The following is a 17,844-nucleotide window of genomic DNA, read 5'->3' as shown; positions in this document are numbered from 1 at the left end:
TGCATGAAAAATGGAGCAAAGATGATGAAGAGGGTGCCCTTCCTTAAACAGATGGAGCAGGCGGCGCCTTAAATGTGTATCGATCGTGAACTTTATTACTGACCATTCTTTTTTGTATTTGTAGAAATGTGGGCCTCGTAATAAATCTATTTTTGAGATGGATTTTAAGACTTAGTTTTTAAGGACACGTAATCTCTAACATAAAGATCATGAATAAAAAAAAAAAAACTATAAATAATAATTCTAGTAAGAAAACATTTAGACCGTTAGTTTCCATTGTTTTTAAATAGAACACCTACTTACGTCCATCTTTAAGATGGATGCTTTATACTTTCTGGACCGCATATGTAGAAATGCGGTCCAGCCCGCATGAACCAATGTTCCTTTTTTTCTAAGTAGTTCAGTGATGGGAATCAAACTTGAAATGTAATGTTGCTGAGCCCGATTTATAACTTTAATGGTAATGAAGGAATGCTAGAGAATAAATGAGGCAATAAGCAACTTAGAAGAAGTTACATTATCGACAAGGGGAAGAAATATCTCGCGACACAAGTATATAGAACTCATCTTTGTTCTCTCTATTTCACTTCAAGTTAACACTCTACCCTTAGCATTCTGAGGACCAAAATCACACCAACAAAGAGCCCACCCCAAGTGGTTGTTAACTTGCATATAGTTAAAGGTACCTATGATTTACACACACCATATCAAACCCAGAAACTCATACAATAAAGCTACAAAACTTACATCTAGCTAGAAGGATAACTTACTGATTATCTTCAAGAGCCGATAACCTCGTTTCGATCCTACTTCTCCAAATAAATACACCATATATAATGTCGTAACGGTTATACTTCAACTTGAGCAAGGGGTAATAGCCTCATAGTATGAGCCCTCCAATAAGAAGCAACGTGACTTATTCTCAGCTCGAGCAACGGGAAAATAGTATGATAGAGCCCATCTGAATGCTTGTCACTTGAGCCAGTAAAACTTTTTGTTCATCAGAGAGTGCTCATGCTGAGATATGCAGGTCCTAATGCAAATGCATTACGCATATCAGTTCTGTTCTCTTCTTTGGATGCCACTGCTATTGGCTCCCCCTTAAATTGCCGAACTCTAAGAGCTCAGATAAAGCACTCCGCATCCTATCAAGTGAAACTGGTTTTGGTATAACCCCATCCATACCAACCCTATAGCACCGATCTCTTGTTGCCCTATCTGTGTTGCCTGTAAGGGCCACAATTAGTGGCCGATCATGCCTGGTGGGAAACCTATCTTGAATGTGCCTGGCCACATCATAGCCATCCATTCCTGGCATGCTCAAATCCAGGAGCAAGACCTTGAATTTTTGCCCACCTGAAGACATGAGCTCTAAGCACTCCTGACCGGAACTAACAACCATAACATCGCATCCCATACGAACAAGTAGGCCCTTTGTCACTATCCTGTTCACCCTGCACATTTGACGTGACAATTTATTATATGGTAGACATGATATGCGCACTTCAATTATTCAAGTACTCTCTCTCTCTCTCTCTCTCTCTCTCTCTCTCTCTCTCTCTCTCTCTCTCACACACACACACACACACACACACAGATGGGATGTCATGGGTGGATATCTAATATACAATACTTCCAAAATTTGTATAACAAAAATGTATGTGGTACAATGATGACAGAAAGATAAGTACATGCAAACAAAAAGTAAAAGACAAATGAAACACAAATCCACAACTATTTTTTTTTGTGAGAAGTTTACTTGAATTATTTGATATTCCTTTCTGAAGGAGCAGGTGACATCAGAAATCGTCCAATCGAGCAATGGGCTCAAAGCCAATCACGTTTAAATTACTCTCCTTATGTTTTGCTTGCATGAAATTGTATGTGGAACTAGCATCCCAGATGCCTAAGAAACAATGCTGCTTTATCCACCCTTTTTCTAGTGAATGCCAAAGAAACAAATTGTTGTTTCCACAGGTTCTGACAAGGTCTTACCATATTGAATATTCTCTTATAAGTTGCTTCCATCTAAAATATTGTGAAGAATAATTGTAATCAGCAGAGGCTCTCAAGGCAACCTTTCTAGAAAAACAACATTGCTTCCGTCTATAATCAAATATTGAACAACATTGACCAAGATGTGAGGGACCTCCATCAGCAGGGTCCAATATTTGTCCAAGATACCATGTGACATTCATATATGTTTTATAGTCCTACAGGCCGAGAAGCTTATTAACCACTGCATTATGCCTTACCTTGCAGAGACTGAGATTTATTTTGAAAAGCCCAACTCCTAAATCATAACATCTAGAAAGTAGTTCCCACAATGATTCTTAACCCAATGTGACAGGGAAATCAAATTAATATGATCGTATTGAAGTACTTCCAAAGCTTTCTCACTGAACTTTGGACTATTACAACAATGCTCTTGCCCACACATCCCACTCAAAATAGGATGTGCAAGAAACAAGAAAAACAAGATGGAAACAAGGGCATGTTCATTGTCCATACCTCATGCCCCTGTTATACCTTATGAAAAGCAGGTTTAGTTGTTATAATCCCATCGATGAGTTTTCTGGTCAGGTGATTTGAGAACTAAGACATGGACAGCCAAAATGTTAAAAGATTACAATATTGAAAAGCATTTGCTTTATTAAGTTATCTACTAATTACAGAGAAAAAAATTTCAATGTGCCATTTTGTTGAACAATGAAAATTGGAAAGAAGAGTGCCATTATCCCGTTTCATGTCACCTTTTGTGAACTGTAAAATAGACATTTCCTAGATTTACACTGCAGTTAGAATTTTACGCCAATTTAAATGAAAGCTCTGAAGGAATACACCTTGCAAATTGCCAACACTTCCATAACTTGTATCAGAGAACCTTCCAAGACTTATTAACATGGTGGTGCCCAAGACTCCATTCATCCACTGATGCAAGTTTATCCAGAAATACAATAGCAGCCAGGCATACTCATAACTGGGCCTACAATAACAATTGTAGTAAAAGTATAATCTACTCGAGAACCTTCACTTCCAACAACAGTATCAAATCTTCTGTTTTCTCAGGTTCATAGAGGCAGCGATACTTCTGAAGGAATACAACTTGCAAATTTCCAACACTTCCATAGCTTATACTAGTTTATTCAACACTGCCACACGTGTCTATAAAATAGAGATCCATTCGTGCCTACAAATCCCAAAAACAAATACAAGTCGTAACTGGCCCCTCTTCCAGCACTTGTATCAGAGAGCCTTCCAAGACTTATAAACATGGTGGTGCCCAAGACTCCATTCATCCATTGATTCAAGTTTATCCAGAAAAATAATAGCAGCCATACGTACTCATAACTGGGCTACAATAACAATTGTAGTGAAAGTATAATCTACTCGAGAACCTTCACTTCCAACAACAGTATCAAATCTTCTGTTTCCTCAGGTTCATAGAGGCAGCGATACTTCTGAAGGAATACAACTTGCAAATTTCCAACACTTCCATAGCTTATACTAGTTTATTCAACACTGCCACACGTGTCTATAAAATAGAGATCCATTCGTGCCTACAAATCCCAAAAACAAACACAAGTCGTAACTGGCCCCTCTTCCAGCACTTGTATCAGAGAGCCTTCCAAGACTTATAAACATGGTGGTGCCCAAGACTCCATTCATCCATTGATTCAAGTTTATCCAGAAAAATAATAGCAGCCATGCATACTCATAACTGGGCTACAATAACAATTGTAGTAAAAGTACAATCTACTCGAGAACCTTCACTTCCAACAACAGTATCAAATCTTCTGTTTCCTCAGATTCATAGAGGCAGCAATACTTCTTCATCTCTCTGCTGTGTTTGTTTCTCCATCTCTTAAAGAGATGGAGCTTTCTTGCTTCTACAACAGGACTTGAGACATAACAACCTCTGCATCACATTAGTACTACAAACTGCAAAAGATGTACATCTGCAAATTGTATGTATAGGGGTACATTCGTAATCATCTGTAGTGCATAAAATTTTCAAAAAATGATAAAAAAAATTCTTACTGTGGCTGATAAAAAAACTGATAATGTCATGAACTGCACAAGTACATATACATACAAATAAAAGGCATAAGTCACAACCTATGGAAAAATTCAATATCCAAGATTACTCAAAATGTTTGACAAACTAACAGCTATAGCCATGTTCAACCGAAATATCATTATGCAGTCAAACAAAATTTCTGGTATTCAAGAACTGAATTACTAACCCGTTGTCATCTATAACAAGCACTTTCAATCCAGAAAAATCTGTTCGCACGTAACTCGTTGGGGCTGGAAGTAAATTTTGATGCTCATGATCATTTGTGTGATCTTTGCTTCCAAGTTTCACAATGAATATTGCAGTACACCCTTTGCCCACACCTTCACTTTCAAGCCATACATGTCCCTCCATAAGACTGACAAACCTGATCAAATTAAATCAAACTGTGAGACATTAGAACATTTCCATCCCTGCCATAATGGGCAAATATCTACCTAGAGTCCATATTGACATACATATATATTGCAAATTAAATCTACCATAGTTCAAAAGAAAGCTCGAAGAAAAATATTCATTATGTTGCTGTTGCAAAAAATTATCCATCAATATAGTCATTCTTTCATTATGTTATTCCCACATTATACACTAAGAAAACAATGATATGCACAAAACAAAACCATTCAGACTCAAATATTGAGTTGTAAGAAAGAATTGGCTATACCGTTTACATATAGCAAGTCCGAGTCCGGTCCCACCCTGATTTTTAGCAGCTTGCGTATGAGCAAATTTGTTAAATATCTTTGGAATATCTTGAGGGTTGATTCCTGTTCCTGTATCCTTTACCTGCAATGAAATTTTTATTACTGTTTTTCCCAAGTCTGTAATAAACATAGGGACTCGCAAAAGTGAATGTCAAAAACATTGCTAGGTTTTCTAAATGCACACAAGCTTTCATAGATCTACTGTCAACCTTGGAGATGACAATAGCCATTTTCAAGAGATTCAACCAGTATACACCAACCTGCACTCGTAAGTAAAAGTGAGCATCGCTTGGGACAGGGAAAAATTCAGGAGACCGGGCATCTCTCAGAGATTCTGCTTTTGCAATACTAGCTGTCACAGAAATGCTCCCCTCCTTTGAAAATTTTACAGCATTGCCCACTACATTTAGAATAATCTGCATAAGGCGCTGTTCATCACCAACAGCATATTCGGGCAAATCTGGCGTCAAATTCAATACCATTGACAATTTCTTCACAGATGCAATGGGCTTTATCAAATTTAGGACCTGCAAAATAAGGAGAAAAAGTTACAAACTATATCAGATTATTGCGATGAAGAATATTTGTGAGCTTTCATGGTAATCATCATCATCGGAGCCTTTTCCCAACTATTAAGGGTCGGCTACACAAATCCTGATCCATCATTCTATTCTACCAAGGGTTATACCCGACGTAAGTTCCCATATCTTTTCTCATAACTTTCAACCATATCTTTTTGGGTCTACTTTTTACCCTTTTTGAGCTTTCATGGCAATAAATAAATAAAAACAAAATATTAAACTCCCACCGTGTTATCTTATATGAACAATGACTTTGTTACCATTTCAAACCAAAAAAAAAGAAAACGCAATTAAAGATAACAACTCTGCCTTTTAAAACAAGTAGAATGTTCATGCAGCCAACCAAATACCTCTCGGAATACTGCATGAAGGTTGAACGTCCCAGAGTCAAGCTCAAGACTTCCATCCTCAAGCCTTGAAAGATCCAACACATCATTGATAAGTGTGGCTAACAAGTTACTACTCTTTAATATAGTCTCCACCATCAACCTCTGTTCAGAAGTCAATTCTGTTTCCTGAAGTAGTGAAGATAGAGCTATAATTGCATGCATTGGAGTTCTCATTTCATGGTTCATTACTGCCAAGAAATCATTGCGAGCACGTATAGCCATTTCAGCTTCTCTACGAGCTAGATCTAGGGCAACATTTTGTTCCATAAGCAGATCTCTTGCTCGCATGGACTCCTCAAGGATAGCGGCATGTGAAAGAGCAACAGCGACCTGGACAAAGAAAAATAACCATGGTGAACACAAAATTAATTTTCAGAAGGGATGGTGTAAGACTCTAAGCTAGCCAAGGGGATTATCACAATGATTACAGTAAAGATTAACCAATCTAACGGAAAGATCATCAACTTTTACTGAAAATAATCACTACTTTATACCCTAAAAAAATAAATAATTTAATAAATAAAGATAATCATCTCTACACAAGCAATAAATGAAAAAGGGGTGTTTACCATAACTTGTAGCTTTGAAATCAGTCAGTCATGCATTTCTCCCATACAGGGGAACAAATAATATTTGTACTCGCAACTTCATTCATCATATTAGTACAGAAAGTGATATTACAAATAATGGTAAAGATGGAACATACACACAATTAAAACCATGCCAATATGTGAAGCTTGTACCATTCTCTCTCTACATGAAATAATAAGCATGCAATGATTGGTGGTGATAACCCACCAACACTGAGGACCAATAATAAAATCAAACCAGGCTAAACAGCCAAAAGAGACTTCACTGAACATCTGCTAACATAAAAATTGATTCATGTTCTTTAGAAAAAAATCTCTTTCAGAAGCAGAAGGGAGAGAGATGTTTTGAATGCAACTAGTCCAACACAGACCTATTGCAGCTACAGGTAACATATTGCACAATCAGAATTATGAGCAAAGCACCCGTAGCGTAGTGGTGCGGACCCTTCCATTGGGTGCACCTAGGCAGGCATACATGATGTGTCCACCTAGGCTACACATTGGCCGCATCAAAGCAGGCCTATGCGACGGCATAATTCTGCCCTGCTCACATGTGGCAATAGAGCCCACAAGCTGTTCCAGTCCAATTTTATTTTATTTTTTATTCGAAGAGGATTAAATCGATCTAGTACGAAGTAGAGTTTTTTTATCACTTTGATTTTATGGGCAAAACTCCAATGGTTCTACTGAGTATAGTAATCTTTTTGTTTTTTTCACAAGTTTGTTTTGGTCATGAACTTTTGGTTTTTTGTACTTGCCAAATACAGAGTATTTCCCTTATTGGCTATTTGAAGTTGCTATTTTCTACTTTCTTTCATCAATATCATCATTCTGCTAGCTTTCTTGGTGCTTGGAGTCAATTTTTTTTTTTGAAACTGTGCTTAGAGTCAATATATTTGTTGGCGTTTTATTGAATTTAATAAATAGATTGGACCAAGTTTACATTAAATGTTAATTCATCATTATCTGAGCCTTATCCTAACTATTTGGGATCGGTTACATATATCTTGTTTCGCCATTCTACTCTATCAAGGGCCATACCCTCAGACAAACTATAAATCACCATATCTCTTCTAACTATTTCTATCCATGTCTAGGAAAGGGGCAGGGGTCGTGGTGATAGCATCCCCACACCAGTTACCACATCGTGGTATCCCTTCCTACCGCTAGCACCCCCAATTAACACCTTCAAAATGTAACTCCCTAATCTATTGAAAAAATGGGTAGGGGCCTGTCTTCCCCATTGAATTACCCAAAAAAAAAAAACTATTTCTATCCATGTCCTTTTGGGCCCTCCCCTTGCCCTTCTAGAGGCTTCCACTTGAACCAAATCCCCCCTCCTAACCGGTGATGTATTAGGTCTACGCTGCACATAAATAGACAATGTACATATTCAAGATATATTCTATATTAATATGTCGACCATCACACTAGCCACCTTTTTGTGTTATTCTTCAAATTCCTATTAAATTGTTTCATATCTATTGACGACACAGGAACTGATGCACACCCGCATTACAGCCTCATGCGGCGCATAATGCATTGGAACCCTCTATCGCCTCCAACCGCATCCAGCATTTGATAACATTGGGACAATGTATCCAACACATAATGGAACCCTAAATTGTTGAGGAAATCCAAAGATCACCTAAAATAATTCCCATCGACACACAAAAGAAAAAAATTGATCTAATTATATTTTTACATATTAATTTAGGTTGTGGTTAGCACAAGGTTGCAGCCTTAAACAATCAAAGTAACGTGCACCTCCAAATTTTATCATAAGACGTAACTTTGGTGTAAAAAAATTTTAGGATGCCCTGAGAATCTATTTTCACCTCTAGTTATAAACATTTAAACTCCAAAAATAGTTCAAATCAAGTGGATCTATAAACGTATGAAAATCTTGAAAATGGACAGTCCAGATAATATGTTACAAAAAGCATTATTTTTGGAACTCGAAATCTATTTTTTTCCCATACATCTCAATGTCGAGATGATCAATTAGAGGGTTTTCCAACATCAAAAGAGCCTTTTCCAATGGATTTTTGAGGTGCACCTTAATTATACAGTTTAAGATTGCAACCTCATATAAACTTTTTTCTTTATTAATTAAAATATTTCAAGATTTGGAAACTGAACCACACCAATCAATCCAACTATGCCGTAGTAATCAATGAACACTCTATCTAGCAGGAATTAAAGGAAAACAAATTGAAGTTCAAGGACATTTTGTAGGAAAAATTGTTACAAAGGCACAATCAAAAGTACTTCTACAAGAATTGAAGATCAAATCATATGATGGTTTATCAACCCACATTGAAAACAACAATTTCATAATCACACAAGTAAACTGGGAAGAGCTATCATCCATCCTTAAGTTTGAAGGGAAGTCTAATGTAGAAAGTCTACTTACATGTCGCACTCTAAATAGTTCCAGACTACATACCTATACCTAGAAACAATACCATCACTCAGTCTAAGTAATCAAAAGATTCTTTTGTGGCTTATGACTTCCTAACAAAGCCAGAATTTGAATATCCACAAAATGACAATAGCTGTCAGCTATTGGGAACAAACCACATAACTGAGACTTAAGAATGTGATGCAGTAATCAAGGCTCAACAAAGATTACTTCATAGCTATATCATTCGTTTCTTATATTGCCATGGTAACAACGTTATTCATCTTCATTTTGAATAATCATGATGCATACCACCATCATATCAAGAATAAAGCTGCTGATCTTTTGTAATATAAATGTCCTCATGTGCAGTAAATGAAAATGCACTCAAATATGCAGTAAAAGTTCCATTCAAAACAAACCATAGCAAATAATACACATTTTTATACAATTATTCAATAATTCATAGATAACTGGCTGCTTTTATAATATTTCTAAGACTACTGATGAGCAAATCAGGTTAGTCACCAGATTCACCACTGGAAAGATATATTAGAGAACATCATGAACATCCCATTCAGACATATAAAATGTAACCTATAAAGAACAAAGCACTATACCAATTTACAATAGTTTCAGCACTTTGGCAAGGTGTTTCGCTCGATCGAATGAACAATGTAGAAACACTTAATCAACTAGTGAACTAGATCAACCTCAGTCTTGAAAGTTTTAAACACATAGGAAATTCAAATTTTATAAACATCACCTTAGGGAAAGGTAGACAAAATCAAGCAGCAAAAATCTCCCATACCTGGTCAGCGACCACTTCAACGAGTTCCATTTCGTAGACATGCCATTGCCTTGCACTATCAGAGGGTAGCATCAAAACCATCAATGCATAGCGCTTTGTGGAGAGCTCTGGCCAATCATTAATTTGGAAATTTGAGAGATGCAAAAGAGGAACTCGAACAGCAACAACCTCTCCAGGTATATATTTTCCGGTAAGTGGCCGCACCCTTGCAACAGGGCAATTTGGAGAAATTTTCACAGCATGATTACTACTGAAGACTTGGTTGATTACAGGGAGTTGAATGGGCACAGAATGCCCAACTGGGTTTTGATGACGTAAAGTGTGAGAAAGCTGAAGCTCCAAACCAGTTCGTGTAGGCATCCACAGAGCACACTCCTCCAAAGCCAAGGTTCGACCCAACTCAACAAGAGTGGTTTTCAAAATCGTATGCCTATCAAGAGTGCTTCTTATTTCATGGGTCAACATTCTAACATGTCGACCAGTTTCTTCTTGAGTGCGTATAAGGCCCATCTCTCTGTCAAGCTCTGCGGCTTTGTTTTTTAAAAACAATTCACGGGTTTTAACACTTAAGAGATCGGGGATGATATGGACAAGCATGAGGGCGGTTGCGCATGATACAGCAGCAGTTAACACTTTCGAAACGGTCATCACAACTGCAACTGTTTTTGTGTGCATGGTAAAAGTCCATAGGTTTATAAGGTGAGTTGCTCCACAGAGAACAATAAATGCACCAAACTGCACAAGTACCCATCTATATGGAAAGACTGCAGATTTCTTGACGAAGTAAATCAGTTCCAGGGGGATAGAGAAGTAAGCAAGGGCAATGAAGAAATCCGAAATGTACTGATATTTCATTAAGAGCTCATCCGCTGGCCATTGCGGCTCAATGCAGTTGCAACTCTCCATCATATTGCAACTGCCTAACAGAGGAACCTTTACATTCCTGCAAGAACAAATGATGATACACGTCAGATTTTTTTTAGTTCTTGTTCTTCGTAATCAAGATTCGAGGAAGGAAGCACACTACAAACACATAATCTTCCCCTCTAAAAACAATTTTCGATGAAAAACTTCTATGATCTTAAAGTGTCTTGATACTCTCTAAGAGAATCTCCAATGAGATGTCAACAACCATTTTTTTTGGAGAAAAATATATGACAACAATTTATCTCCAGACATAAATCTTGGTTAGCTTGAACTTTACATGTCTTTAAACAGCTCCAGAAGAATGTCACAATTAACTGGTTTTGGATGATCACAAGAGCATGGAGTGCTTACTAGACGGAGTTTATACTAGGCTAATCTAGATCACAAAAGTTAACATACAATTGAAAAGTGGCAATGAAGCATTAAGAAAGGTTGGCATTGTAATGTGGGCAGTTATCTTTGGTCAATTTTTAAGCATTTTAGGTTGAGATTAATGAAGGGACCTCTGCAACTCTAACTAGATCTTCAGTGCCATGAGATGAATGTGCCAAGTGAATAAACGAGTAGTTTAGAATGTATTCAGACACTAGAGCATGGGCAAGGACAGTCATTAAAGCTCAACAACTCTAACTAGATCTACAAGGCAATGAGATGAACATGCCAAGTGAACTAAGGAGTAGTTTAGAATGTATTCGGATACTAGAGCATGGGCAAGGACAGTCAATAAGTGTCATCAAATGGTTGAATCTCAATACCTCCTGATTGAACTTTGCAAGGTAGATACACATTTACAGATGAAGCTATGCATAGAAGACATCATATGAAAATTTAAAGAAGCAAGTTTTTCTTGAAGCAATTTAGGTTGAGACTAGTGAAGTGAGCACAAAAACCCTAGTGGGACAATGAGATGACTGTGCCAATTGAACTGAGGAGCAGTTTGGAATTATTCGGATACTCAGGCATGGGTTAGGACACTCGTTAAATGTCATCAAATGGTTGGATTTAAAGACCTTCTGACTAAATATTTTATCGTAGATACACATTTAGAGACCGATCCATAATTATACAAACATTTGGTAGATGGCCGACAGCTCAGGTAACTTGGAGATAATAGGGAAGGTACAAGTGTTTGGATTTCAATCCAGCATAAGAGATCCATATTTTATTAGTCTCTATTATTTTTTTGGTACTTTTTGAAATATTTTTGGGCAGGTACAGATTATGTTTGTATCAGGAAATCCATAATTCCAATTGTTTCCTGTTCTTCAGTACAATTTTATCACTTATCAAGAATGTCAGGTACTTCCAATGGAGTATCTCTTTACTTTTCCCAGATTTTAATGATCATTCCAATTTTCTTTGACAAATCACAGTCTCTTCCAATATTATTGTCTTTATGCACTTTACTGGTTCTAATGATAAGTTATTCCCAAAAATCCGTTGAAAGCCCCTAGGTAATTGTTAATAAATCCTTACCTAACGACGTTCAAACATTACTTGAACCCAACCAAACTTATCTCCTAAATTCAGCAAGTTAAAAATGGAATTCGGGAAATAAAGAAAAGGTGGCATATAACGGAATATCTAGTTTTTATTATGAGAAGCATAAAACACCAAAGAAGTTATTATTAACTGGATATTACAAGAAATTAATATATGATAAATAGACTGGAGATCCAGAAAACATAATGAACTAATGGCCGCAATATCTTCCCAAATCAGAAAACAAGCTATTTCAAAATGGCCAAAACAGCTCGAGCATCCAGATTATAAAAGCCATCCCAAATTACATTTCTCTTGCATTCTGTATAATATGTAAACACAATTGAACCTGAACTTGAACCTCAATAAAGCATAAAAAAGAGAGAGGAAAACATAAAAAATAGTGCAGTATTATCCTCTCCAGTTCCATTCATCCAATCATTTCCCAAAAAACCAAAGCATTTCCTATACTTTCTCGACATTTTATGCATGCCGATACCATATTCAATCATCATTTCCATCAATACAAAAGTTCTGTTTTTGGGTAAGTATCGGCATAAGAGTCTGTCTCGGAAAAAAAAACTAGCTAAGAAAGTCATAAATTTACAAAAAAACAAAACAAAAAAAAGATGGAAATTTGCAAGAGGAATTTACCTCTGATGAAGTAGTAAATAGTCCCAACCTTGAAATCAATGGATATGGTGTCTCTGATCAGCTTTATCAAACCCTGAGCACGAATAATATCAACAATAAATTTACCAAAAATTGGCGACTGATAACATGAATTCGAATTAAGTAGAAATAAATTGAGGAGGAACGAATAAATAGATATTTCACCGAATATACATCGTGCGGCGAGACAGAAACCAAAATGGAGGTGGAAAATTTGAAAAAAAAACCGAACAATAATCGGATGTTAGGGACCTGACCTAACAAGCTTCACAAAGAGCAACACACTTCGCCGCGCAGAGAGAGAGAGAGAGAGAGTATTTCCCTTAACATTGGGAGTTAACTGAGATAGTTAGAGAGAGAGTGAGAGGTGATCCAGGGCGCCGAGCAGAGATCGAAAGAGAGAGAGAGAGAGAGAGAGATGATTTGGGGGAGAGAGGGAGATGATTCAGGGAGAGAGAGAGAGAGAGAGAGGTGATTTAGGGCACTCGATCGAGCGAGAGGGAGAGAATATGGCGAATTCAGTGGATATTGGGGGAAGTACCTGGCGAGGGTCGAGAGAGAGAGAGAGAGAGAGAGAGAATTCACAGTGGATTTTGGGGGGAAGTACCTGGCGAGGGTCGAGAGAGAGAGGGAATTCACAGTGGATTTTGGGGGGAAGTACCTGGCGAGCTTTGCGTTTAGTCCTTAGAGAGAGAAAGGACTCCTAGAGAGAGAAAGGACTCCCTTGATTTCCGACACAGGGAGAGAGTGGGCCACTGAACCTGGGAGCGAGAAACTCCCCCTTATTTTATAGTGTAAATCTAGAGAGAGACTCGTGTTTAGAGAGAAAGTTCCTCATCAGAGACCAAGAGATCTCTCACTTATTTCGTAGTGTAGAGAGAGATACTCTACTGTAGAGAGAGAGAGAGAGTCAGATAAAGTTATCGTTCCACAGTTAGATGTAGAGAGAGAGAGTCAGATAAAGTTATCATTCCACAGTTAGATGTAGAGAGAGAAAGCCCTTATTCCATAGTAAGAGAGAAAGAAAGTCCTTATTCTATGGTCCATGTCTTATTCTATAGTCCATGTAGAGAGAGAAAGTCCCTTATTCCATACTAAGAGAGTCCTCATTTTAGAGAGAGGACTCAACCGTCCTGATGCATAAGGGTTTTATAGCTCATCGAGTCACGTGGGAGTCAACAGAAGTTTGGTAAACCATAAATTCACGCGTGTCATCCACACTGTAGTTTCCAATTAGAGGTAAGGGCCCCTTAAATCTAAGAGTTCTACCCTGTTCTGTTCTTCTCTGCTATGGAGAATCGCACCTCTAACTTGGGGAAGTTTTGCTAAATTTAGGGACGCTGTAACTAGGGGAAATATCTGGAAGTTTTTCTGAACAATAATCTCTTGGAGATGCTGCTAAATTTGGAGATGACTTCTCAACTCTCTTTGCCATATGTATAGAAATAAGAGAGAGGCCTCCATTTTGGAGGAGGTTCGGTGAGCCTTTTTAAGGTTGGTGTTTGGGGATAGTCCTAAAGTCGCTGGACCAACAATTTCAAAGAAAAAACAAAAACAAAAACAAGCGAGAAAGAGAATAGCAAGTGATTTAAAAAATATCGAGTCATTATAGAATCGCTTAGTCCAACTTGGAAGTAGGTCACACCATGCCATTATGTAGAAAATTGTCTGGGTTTAGAAGTCAACCGGGCATTTTGCTACAGTAAAAATGCGAATTCACTGATCTGGTTTGGTTTTTCGTCGGTTCACTATTTTTTTTTGTACAAATGCGAATTCATTGATCTGGTTTGGTTTTTCGTCGGTTCACTATTTTCTTTCGTACAGTAAAACGGAGATTCGATATGCTAATTCACTAATCCATACTAGTTTTTTGCTTGGTCGCCGACACTGGTCTGAGCACATATATAGCAGTAAATCTTATATGCAACAAAAGAGACGAGTGACTTTAACCCAAACACGCTCCCTTTAAAAAATCATTTTCATGAGTTATTTTTTTCATTATAACTTCCATAGTGTCAATAAGACGTGCATGAACTAAGAACCCCGAAAAAATTCACACAACACATGATATGATTGGTTGGCAAAGTCCTATAGATTTAATGTATATACAGTATGAATATCAATTACACAAACATAAAAATGTGGGATCTTGTTGAGAGTCATCGCTAATTCTCCCATACGTGGGAGGGGATGGGCCGATTTAGACTATCACTAATTAGGAAAAATTGGAGGTATTTAGATAAGGAAAAAGTTTATATAAGGATGCAACTTTATAATGTTGAACTACGGATGCATCTCAAAAATTTATTGGAAAAGATAGTTTTAATATTGAAAAACCCTTTGATTTTAACTATTTTTAAAATTTTATAAGTAGATATAAAAATAGATTTTGAGATAATCCTAAGAACATTTTACATAAAAATTATATATCACGATAAAATTTGAAAGTGCACCTTACCTCTACAGCTACGGATCCATCCGTATGCCAACTGCACCCTTCAGATAAATTCAATCAGGAAATAATAATTAGATATTCTTAACTTTCTATATTGAGTAAGCTCTCACGTGAAGCCAAGTGGGTGTGTCACGTTCTTGATTCAAAAAGGGCAATGGAAATAGGATAGACGTTCCCTCTCTCTCTAGCCGGTCACTGATTGTCGCCCATGTGTTGGTGGTGGGTTGAGGCCAGTGTTGTCCTATTTGCTTCGCTTTGGCCGAAGAGGTCAAAGCCTTCGGATTTTAGATCTAGATCGAAGCAAAGCAAAGCTTAGTATTGTCGTTTCGGTCATATTCGGGCCGCTTCGATAAGATTCGGGTCTGCTTCGGCCTAAGCAAAAAAATATCTATATAAAAATATATTTTTTAGATTTTTTATTATTATTATTTATATATTTTATATACAAATAACTAATTTTTTTACATTAAATTTTTTTTTTAAAAAAAATGTGAAGCCTTCCTCCGAATCAACCAAATCATTCTATTACTTTATTTTTCTCACCAAACCGAAGAAGATTCCGAAGCTAATCTAACAACATTGGTTGAAGCCTTGGACAGAGCGGCGTGTAGAGAACAACACAGTAGCATCCGTAAAGCACAAATCCGCGGTGGAGTTAATTGTGCTTGTTAGTTGATTTTGTGTCATGTGCAGTGTCCTTTCCCTCCACAACTCAACATATCTCTCTTTCTTACAATCAATGGGATTGTATACTATGAAACCATATATTTTTTGTACATGAATATCGCAATCACTTTTAGCCATGATGTGAAATCTGATTGTGTGTAGCAACATTTGAGAAAATTAATTTTTAGCCTTTGTGTCTAAATAATTGCACATCTTCAACCACTTAAATTCAAATCCAACGGTCAATGACAATTGTGACCTTCTTGTATCAAAAGTAAATGATCACGTCATACAATACCTAATTTCACTTCATACTTTTTAGAGGTCATGAAATTAAACCAGAACCTTGCCATAAAATGCAAAAATTTCAAACTACTGATCATAACTATGCGTCGACATAATCTTCATTCTAAACTGGCACATTATGTATATAGGTCCAAGGATTGCATTTTGGGAAACCTTTAACGCCCACCACATGTAAAATACCTCTGACTGAGGTTTACAGTTATTGATTTGAATGAATAGTTAAAATAGCTTTAGTCATAGTATCACACCGAATACTCGTTTTTTTTTTATTCAAATCATCTTGCATGCCCAATCCTTGCAGGAGTGCATAAAAAAACAAATTTAAAACATAAAATTTTAGTAACATAATATTAGCCAAAACCACCCTCAAAGTTGAAAGGTTCTTTTGGTTAATTTTAATCAAAAATACTTTTTCCTTGTTTTTATTAGGGGTGCCCTATGTCCTAGATATCATATCAAAATAATATGAAAAAAAAAAAAAAAACCCTCAAAAACCAAGTACCACGAGTGATCTAATTAAGATGAGACACTTAGAGGATGACACTTCACGTTATGACTTAAACCATACTGGCCATCCTTGACATCCCTTCAGATTTGAAGAGTTGGGAATTACAATTACATATCTTTTATGGGTGCAGTTTGTATAGAACTGAGGCTCTAAACGATCAAAGTAAAGCATACCTTCAAATAGAGTCGAGAAATATGGTTTCAATACTGAAAATCTTTGTGATCGCCTAAAAATATATTTTCATCTTTAATTATAAAATTTAAAGCTTTAAAAATAATGTAGATCAAGAAAATCTATGAAAACTTGAAAAATCTTGAATATTTGACGGTCAAATAAGATCCACTATTTTCAAAACTTGAAATCCATTTTTGAGCATCAAAACAACCTCTTCTAGTGAAATTTTTTAGGTAGACTCTAATTTGATTGTTTAGAGCCTCGGCTCTATACAAACTTTTTCCATCTTTTATGCGTGGGCACATGTAAAAATTTCCCTTACATCAAAATTCATCTAGAAAGTCTAGACTGAGCCAAAAATACGTAGAGAGAGACCATCGAATAGTACATATGGTGTGCACTTGTGAATTTTAAGAATTAGACTTGATTACTTAGCCGTTGACATTAACAACACTACATTTTAATATCAATTTTTAACATTGAGACACACAAAAAGAGAAAAAAAAAAAAAAAAACTTGTTGGATTTCGAGAGAGAGAGAATATGGTGTGTACTTGGCGGATGTGATGAGAGGGAGGGATATTAACATTCAAAGAGAGAGAGATGAGAGAGAGATGCATGTGTTATATGGATGGTGGTTCCAGAACAAATCACATAAAGTAAGAGTGAGGGACCACTAAAGGAACCATGTTGGAAAATTATATTTTTTTTCTTGTTGGGAAAAAGATTATCGAACCTTACCATTATTGGCCATTGGAGTTTGAAAATATTATTGACATTACCATTATTGGCCATTGGAGTTTGCATATTACTGGTGCACCCGATCACCTACCCTAAGATTAGTGGAGACCTAATTAAAATAAAAGCGTTACTCTTTCTAGAAGATATACTTTTAAAAAATATCTGGGAAACCCGGCTAAATTTAAAGAACTTCCCCAAAATGGAATGGTTATCAATTTCACAACATTAATGCTTCGGACGTGCAAGCAATTTAGGACAGGTTCTCTAAAGTGGTACGAATAATTTAAGACAGGGCCATCTTCCCTTTCGCCAAAGGGTGTGGTTTGTATAAGGCCAAGGCCCTAAACAATCAAAGTA

The 17,844-nt window shown here is 36.8% G+C and overlaps 1 protein-coding gene across 4 annotated transcripts; it reads right to left on the bottom strand.

Moving 5' to 3' along the window:
* Positions 1-486: 486 nt before the first annotated feature.
* On the bottom strand, positions 487-13,404 carry ETR1 (Signal transduction histidine kinase, hybrid-type, ethylene sensor). Of its 4 annotated transcripts, none has more exons than XM_088857514.1 (8): positions 12,804-13,404; positions 12,621-12,693; positions 9,558-10,500; positions 5,714-6,082; positions 5,043-5,309; positions 4,743-4,864; positions 4,248-4,445; positions 487-1,454 (listed from the first exon to the last, which is right to left on the bottom strand). In XM_088857514.1, the coding sequence occupies exons 3-8, from the start codon at positions 10,464-10,466 to the stop codon at positions 1,088-1,090; spliced, it is 2,232 nt and encodes a 743-aa protein (XP_088713640.1). In that variant the 5' UTR covers positions 10,467-10,500; positions 12,621-12,693; positions 12,804-13,404; the 3' UTR covers positions 487-1,087. The 4 variants fall into 4 exon arrangements, with proteins under 4 accessions (XP_088713640.1, XP_011626585.1, XP_011626584.1 ...); XM_011628283.3 differs by having other exon boundaries at positions 12,896-13,404; XM_011628282.3 differs by having other exon boundaries at positions 13,246-13,404.
* Between the last annotated feature and the right edge of the window lie 4,440 nt (positions 13,405-17,844).

Source organism: Amborella trichopoda, chromosome 2, assembly GCF_054954075.1.
Source record: "Amborella trichopoda isolate Santa Cruz 75 chromosome 2, AtrichopodaSantaCruz75HAP2 v2.0, whole genome shotgun sequence".
In the NCBI taxonomy this organism is placed as follows: Eukaryota; Viridiplantae; Streptophyta; class Magnoliopsida; order Amborellales; family Amborellaceae; genus Amborella; species Amborella trichopoda.
The sequence above is the reverse complement of the archived record's forward strand: the minus strand, read 5'-3'. Positions and strand labels throughout refer to the sequence as shown.

Excerpts from the sequence above, each read along its gene's own strand:
- ETR1 (XM_088857514.1), bottom strand. The coding sequence starts at position 10,466 with ATGATGGAGAGTTGCAACTGCATTGAGCCGCAATGGCCAGCGGATGAG. Across the intron at positions 6,083-9,557 it reads TTGAAGTGGTCGCTGACCAG|GTCGCTGTTGCTCTTTCACA; the intron begins GTATGGGAGATT and ends TTCTTTGTCCAG. Across the intron at positions 1,455-4,247 it reads CTTGTTATAGATGACAACGG|GGTGAACAGGATAGTGACAA; the intron begins GTTAGTAATTCA and ends TCAAATGTGCAG.